Source organism: Gastrolobium bilobum, unplaced genomic scaffold (assembly GCF_033153095.1).
Source record: "Gastrolobium bilobum isolate Gb01-03AN ecotype WA unplaced genomic scaffold, APGP_CSIRO_Gbil_v1 utg6668, whole genome shotgun sequence".
Taxonomy (NCBI): Eukaryota; Viridiplantae; Streptophyta; class Magnoliopsida; order Fabales; family Fabaceae; genus Gastrolobium; species Gastrolobium bilobum.
This window is the reverse complement of record NW_026898778.1, coordinates 452,078-459,309: the sequence shown is the minus strand read 5'-3', so window position 1 is coordinate 459,309 and position 7,232 is coordinate 452,078. Positions and strand designations below refer to the sequence as shown.

Below are 7,232 nucleotides of genomic sequence, written 5' to 3'. Positions count from 1 at the left end.
TATCCAAAAAAAAAAAAAAAATTATCAATTAGCATACTATATTCAAAACTTGAAATATAAAAAAACCTTACAGTCAATAAGTACAAAGGCGCTATACTGTTTTCTCATTATTTAAAGGAACACCTTTGAAGTAACGACAACAGAAAGGACAAACACAGTGAAACAGTGGGTAATGAATTACCTCTAAAAAAATGAGATGCGTTTGAGGTGGAGCAAGATTAGTAAGGTGTTCCCTAGCGTAGGAAAATTCAACCCATTAATGAGATGATGAGGAGTGACGACGAAGAATAATTGATAAGGAAAAAACGATGCTTCCTGCTTGCATCGTAGCGCCTCAGTTGAAAGTCTCAGCCTCAATTTTCCCCATTATATATACCTCTTTCCACTGAACATATACACACCAATCTTCTCTCATCCTTCTCTAAATTTCTTTAAAAACTTTAGCTTCTTCTTCAGTTTATTAATAAAAATAACTTCAATTTTAGTAATAACTCATGGCGAACCCAGTTGAAGTTTCAGCTCTGAATCGCATCAAGTTGCATCTTTTAGGTGAACTCTCACCGCTGGGTACTTCAGAGTTTGCCCAAAACAAAAAACCATGGTTCGAATTAGACGAAGCAAACCCTAGCCCCTCTCAATCTGAGTCACTCTCTTCCTCTTCTGACTCTTCCATCTCTTTGAATCATTATTTCTCTGATCTCCTCGAAACGGAAACTCAGATTCCCCTCTTCGAATTTGAGTCCAAACCCCAAGTAATCGACATCGAAACCCCTAAAACAGTAACATCGAGTCCCACACCAAATCAAACCGTCGAGAAGAAACCTCAACTGAATCGGAAACCGTCGCTGCAAATCTCTCTCCCGAAGAAAACCGAGTGGATCCGATTCGGAAACCCGGATCCGAATCCCGAGGCTCCGGAGGTAATCGTGCAGAACCAACCGGATCCCGTTGAGAAGAAGCACTACAGAGGGGTCCGACAGAGGCCGTGGGGAAAGTTCGCAGCTGAGATCCGTGACCCGAACAAGCGCGGGTCAAGGGTGTGGCTTGGAACGTTCGACACCGCCATCGAAGCCGCCAAAGCCTACGACCGAGCCGCGTTCAAGCTTCGCGGCTCCAAAGCTATCCTCAACTTCCCTCTGGAAGTTGGCGCTGCGGCGGCGGAGGTGGTGCCTTCCAACGACGGCGAGAGAAAACGTCGCCGTGAAGAGGAGGAGCAGGTGGAAGTGACGCCGGTGGTTAAAAAGGAGAAAACGACGGAATCAGACGTGAACTGTAATAGGGAGATTCCGTTAACGCCGTCTATTTGGACCGGGTTTTGGGACAGTGATGCTCAGGGGATTTTCACCGTACCGCCGTTATCTCCCCTTCCCGCTTTAGGTTATTCGCAGCTTATGGTTGTGTGAAATTTTAAATTTAGGGCTACTTGTTTTTTTTTTTTCCTTTCCCTTTTTGGTCTATTATTGCATCCTGTTTAGTGATGAGTACAGTGTACATTTGTTGATTTTCCCCAAAATGGAGATGATTTGATTTATTTAACAATCATAATTTATTCATTACTTTTTCTTTTTCTTTTTTTGCTTCAATTCAAGTGCTTTCTAAAAAGATTAATGACTTGAATTTATATCCAATGAATCCCTTGGCGATTTTATTAGTGCAACAGTTGTGGTTTTCAAACAGATAATCTTACCAAATGATGAGTTACCAAATGATGAGTTTTGATGCTAAGAAATTGAGTAGATTGAGATAAGAATATGTTGTTTGATTCTCCGTAATATTATATTTAGAGTAAAATTCTTTTTTGGTCCTAATTAAATTTCACGATACCTGTTTTAGTTTCTAGCAAATAAAAAGATTATTCGTGGTCCTTAAGAAATTCAAAATAGACCTATTTAGTTGAAATCGTGGTCTCTCACAAATTCCAAAAAGACTTATATTAGTCCTTTAAAAAGACTAAAATTGGTCCATTTTGAATTTCTTAAAGACAATGAATAGCCATTTTATTTGCTAGAGACTAAAGCGGGCATCTTAAAATTTGCTGAGGACTAAAAATGGCATTTACTCGTATTTTTAAGAGGGATTTAAAGTCTTAATTTTGGGATCTGTTCCGAATTGAATTAGTCGCGAAACGATAAATTGATTGAAATATCTTAAAAAAAAAACAAACGTATAATCTTTTAAAATCGAAGTATCGAAATGATTTGGGTTAAATTTTTGTTAAGTTCGACCTAGTTACTAGTATATATCATGGTTTTAATATTTCTAAAGTGAATGTAGATAAGTTATCTACATTTAATCCCAAAACGACGTCGTTTTGGGTTGAAAATTTAAAAAATTATAATGAAAAAGACTATTATAACCTTGAAATAAATTATAATTACAAAAATGCCTTGATTTTCGCCTCAAAACGACCTCGTTTTGGATTCAATGTAGATAAGTTATCTACGTTGACGGTAGAAAAAGCGAACCCATATATCATTGAATAATATTTGATAAACGTAAGCACCGAGGATATTATTTATGTTTATATAAAGTGAAAAAATAAAAATGTGATTATGCAAAAAATTGAAATGGAATTAATTATGTGCGATAATAAATTTTATAGAAGTTTTAGAGATACATCACAAAAAAATATTTAGAACAGTGATTAAATTGCCACATTTTTAAAAAAAAATTGCCTACATATCACGCGGATAATATTTTTTATCAGACTGTCACGTGTTTAAATTCGCTATCAATTATAACGAACTTGGTTAGGTCACATGACACATTTTCATTAGTGTACCAAGTTCGCTACCAATTATAACAAACTTAGTTTAGTCAACTGTTTTTTTACAAAGTATGCACGTGTTACGAAATCATAGACGACTAAGTTCGTTATGCCTGATAGGAAACTTGGTACCGCTAATGGAAATGTGTCACGGCTCACGTGGCCTAATCAAGTTCGCTATGACTGATAGCAAATTTGGATGCGTGACAGTTTGATAAAAAATACTATTCACGTGATATTTGGAGAAAAAAGTTGAAAAAATGTGACATTTAGATCACCTATTATTATTTTTTTATTTTGGTAAAAAATTTAGGTCACTCATTCAAAATACTTGATGCCGATAGTAAAAAGAATTTTGTTTCACGTTATTAAGTCAACTAAATAGTTTGTTCGTTATTAATGATTATTAACAGTCATCCCCCCAAGTGTTTTTTTGTTGGGAGAATATTATACTTATTATAATTTTAGTTTTATCACTCTTACTACTTATTTGATTATTATTAGATTAATTTGAAATTTGAAATCAATTGTTGTTAATTTTTTTTTCTTTTACAACAATTGATTCTAAATTAATCTAACAATAACCAAACAAGTAGTAAGGATGCTAAGGTTAAAACAATAATAAATATAACCATCCATTTCTTGTTTCCTATAGAGAGTGTTTGGTCGGTGGAATTTTTTTGAGAATACTAGGAAAGTGGTAAATGAGATTCACAGTTGACCATGTTTTGTATGGAATAGAAAACATTTGCGTAGGAAAAAAAATTTGATTTAGAAAACTTTTGTAGTATGAAAATGAAAGAAAATGCCCACTGGGGAATATCACCTTGATTGTGGTATTTTAATTTTCTCAACAAACTCAAACTTATAGCAATTTTACACTAAATTTTTTTTAATAATATTTTGACCTACCAAATAATTTTATTTTAATTTTTCTAGTAAAATCATTTTCCCATCTTTCACACCATTTTCCCAATAATTATATTTCTTTCGAAAAAAAAAAATCTTCTACCAAATATGTTTTCTTTGAAGTATTCTTGTATGGAGAAACTTGCACTTTTAGTGACGAAATTTGGAGAGAGATTAAGTAAGGAGATTTAGAAAATATTTATATAAAAAATCTTGTATTAAGAAGAAAAACAAAGGTCAATCGAGGCTTTTTCACCCTTTTGTCCTTTATTAATTAATTAATAATTATTTTGCCCCTGATTCGAAACTATCTACCAATCTGCCCCTCTTTAATCGACTACCTTACATTTTTAATCGACTAAATGGTCAAAACAGGCAAAAATGGCTGTTGGGAGATTTAGTCGACTAAATCTCCCTATTTAGTCGATTAAATCTCCCAAAAGACAACAAAGAAAAACAAGTCAGTATGATTTTTTAATCGATTAAGTAAAGAGATTTAGTCGATTAAATCTCCCAACAACTATTTAGTCGATTAAAAATGCAAGGTAGTCGATTAAAGAGGAGCAGATTGGTAGATAGTTTTAAATCAGGAACAAAATAATTATTAATTAATTAATAAGGGGTAAAATTATCAAATAGCCGGTCAATCGAAGTCACTTAATAAATCTTAGCTTTAAAATCACAGGAACCCCAATATTTGTTCATCCGAGGGATAAGGAAGCTCGATTTTCTTTAAAAAAAGCCTTTGGTTTAAGTCATACGGTTGGGGGAAAAAGGGTGAGACTTTTATCGTACAAAGCTGCCCTACTTGACACAAGTCAGTCAAGATCCAAAGTAATTTTTCAATGGGAAATATACTTCTTTTTTGGTTGCACAAAATAAATAAATTCTGTAGCAACAATGTTAGAACTTCTCCAACAACACATAACAATACAAGGATACAACATGGAATCTTGATTTTTTTTTTTTAAAAAAAATCAATTGGTCTCATTTTTTTGTGTATGTAACAGAAAAGAAAGATTTGTATTTGCTACAGCAAAAACTAACCCTTTTTGAATACTAAGAATTTGAATAAAAAAAAATTTAATGTCTTTCATGTTATAAGATATTTCTTTTTTTTTTTTCTTCTGGTCAGACCAATATTATATGGGTAGACCAATATGTATTGAGCCTAATCACACTCGGTTAAAGATAGAAGACTTTGGGTTTGGTTATCTACTTCTTGGGCTATTGATGGCTGTTAGTGGAGAGATTGATATAATTCTCCTTTGGTGTGATGACTCCGACTGGGGTAGGTACCTGCAATGACACTCCGACGCTCAAGTCAGTATCAAAGCTAGGCTTATGTTGTATTCTTACTAAATTAAATGATCATACCTGGGTATGTACCCTTTGTTTATATAGTGAATCTGATGCCGCCTTTTGTAGGCGGCATGTCTTCTGATTGGCTGTTTAAGGGCTGCAGGTTCAGCTGGTGTCTTTCTGGCCTTATCTCTATATGTCAAGCTATCTTGGTAGAGTGGTGGCAAGCTGGAGCTGTCCTTCATGTATTGGTTCTATGGCTCGGTGGCTCCTCATTCGTATTATTGATCATTTCCTTAACTCTGAATCCATCGCACCCCTTGATTCTTTATGCGCGATGGAGATATCGCGTATTATTTGGGCCCTATGTTTTTGGGCCTTAATCTTTGGGTTTTAGCCCTTGGTGGGCCTATTGTATTTTATCCAGGTCATCTTCTCTTCACATGGCTTCACATGAGTCTCACATATTTTTATGTGTGTGTAGAAAATAATTTTATCTCCATAATATGATAAACATCAAACCTAAATAAAAAACACAAGAACACACCTTTGAAAAATCTTCAATTTTTGGTGTGCGACGTAACTGACAGATATTTAGATATGAAAAACTTTCTTAATTTTTTAGACATATAAAATTATTAATGCAATTTCACCCAACAACTTAAGCTTTTAGGTTGAAATGAATTTTTATGTGGTATCAGCATTGTCCACATTTCAACCCTAGTGTGCACTAACTTTCAAGCTTAGTAAACTCTCATGTGAAATGACATATTAGAAAAATATAAAATCATTAATATAATATCACCTAACAACTTTAGCTTTTAATTTATTTCTTTACAACAACATTATTAAGCAAGGTGCTCAGGGGATGTTGTTAAGTTGCTTAAGTTAGTGTTGTTTTTTGGCCTTGCTACAAACTAAGATGAGTTCAAAAGTCTATATATCAGTAAAATATCTTTAGTATTTCGTAACACTAACGCTAACAAATATTTATAGTTGAATTAAATAAGTATAAAATAAATTATATACAAAAAAGTAAGTATAAGATGGAACAAAAAAAATTGGCGTGTATAATATCCACATTTTAAATCTAAAAGACTCTTATTTGGGGGATTATGTTAGAGAAATAATATAAGAATTCATTGGTAAGCCTTTCTTAATAACTTAATTGGTTCTTTACAATATTATTTGTTAAAGTTGAAAAAAAAGAATCATTTAGTTGTATTGTTTTTCTTATGCTTAATTTCACTTAAATTTTATTTTAATTTTAATTTTTGTAAAGAAAATAACTACTCGCATTCATATATAGAGATGACAAAGTTGGCGGCCCGTCCCATTTCGCCAAAAAACGAGTCAACTGTTTCGCCCTGCTTTTGAAAGTGAGCTGAAAAACTCAGTCTGCCTTGGCCCCGCCCAGTTTGGCGGGTTGGCCTCTAACCTGAACCTGTTTTACATTGACATGTCTCAGCCCGCCTATGCTCGCCATCAACCCGTTAAAAAAATGAGCTCATCCCAATCTGCCTCACTTTTGAGATGAGTTGAAAATGAAAAGCTCAGCTTGCCCAGTTCCATTTAGCCTTTAAGACAGATTGGTCCTCCGAACTGAACCCATTTTGTCAGCTCTATTAATGTACCCAAGATACATGTTAAATTAAGCAAAAGACATTTTTTAAGAAAAGGAAAATTTCTCACGTCACATATTTCAATAAGAGGCTAGGAACATGGTGGTATCCCACAACAATTATCACTCATGTTTTTTAGAAAGAAAAAAAAACTAAAGATGCCCCCCGGCGGCGGAGGGGGGGTTAATGGGATTAATTTGCAGATTAGTTTAACTTTTTTCTATATGGATTAATTAAACTGATTTTTTCTTAATTTTTTTTGGGGTGTGTTAACATAGGTACGCCTTTTATCTGTTCTGATCCCAAAGTAATTTAACTATTTAACCTTTAGCCATTGTTATATCTTCGACAAAACTATATCCGAGCATATGAGGATTTGTGAGAGTGACTCTGTTATATGTGTTTGTATATAGTACCAGTTGCATTGGTTTAGTTTGCAATTTGTAAATTTGTCACTCCTGTCAATTCAATTGACATCACTATCGTCACCATAATTCAAAATTCAAACCTAAGCATACGTGGTTTGATTTTTATTTAACTTTTCATTTTCATCTGGAGCACGTGGTTTGAAATTGACTTTTCTGCGTTTGAATATCCTTCCGTCGGATGCAACGTCCCTTGCTCTACTTAGC

At 33.9% G+C, this 7,232-nt stretch overlaps 1 protein-coding gene across 1 annotated transcript; it reads left to right on the top strand.

Moving 5' to 3' along the window:
* Positions 1 to 214: 214 nt before the first annotated feature.
* On the top strand, positions 215 to 1,543 carry LOC133284078 (ethylene-responsive transcription factor 5-like). Its single transcript, XM_061481048.1, has one exon. It carries the CDS (start codon positions 495 to 497, stop codon positions 1,401 to 1,403), a length of 909 nt encoding a protein of 302 aa, XP_061337032.1. The 5' UTR covers positions 215 to 494; the 3' UTR covers positions 1,404 to 1,543.
* Positions 1,544 to 7,232: the final 5,689 nt, after the last annotated feature.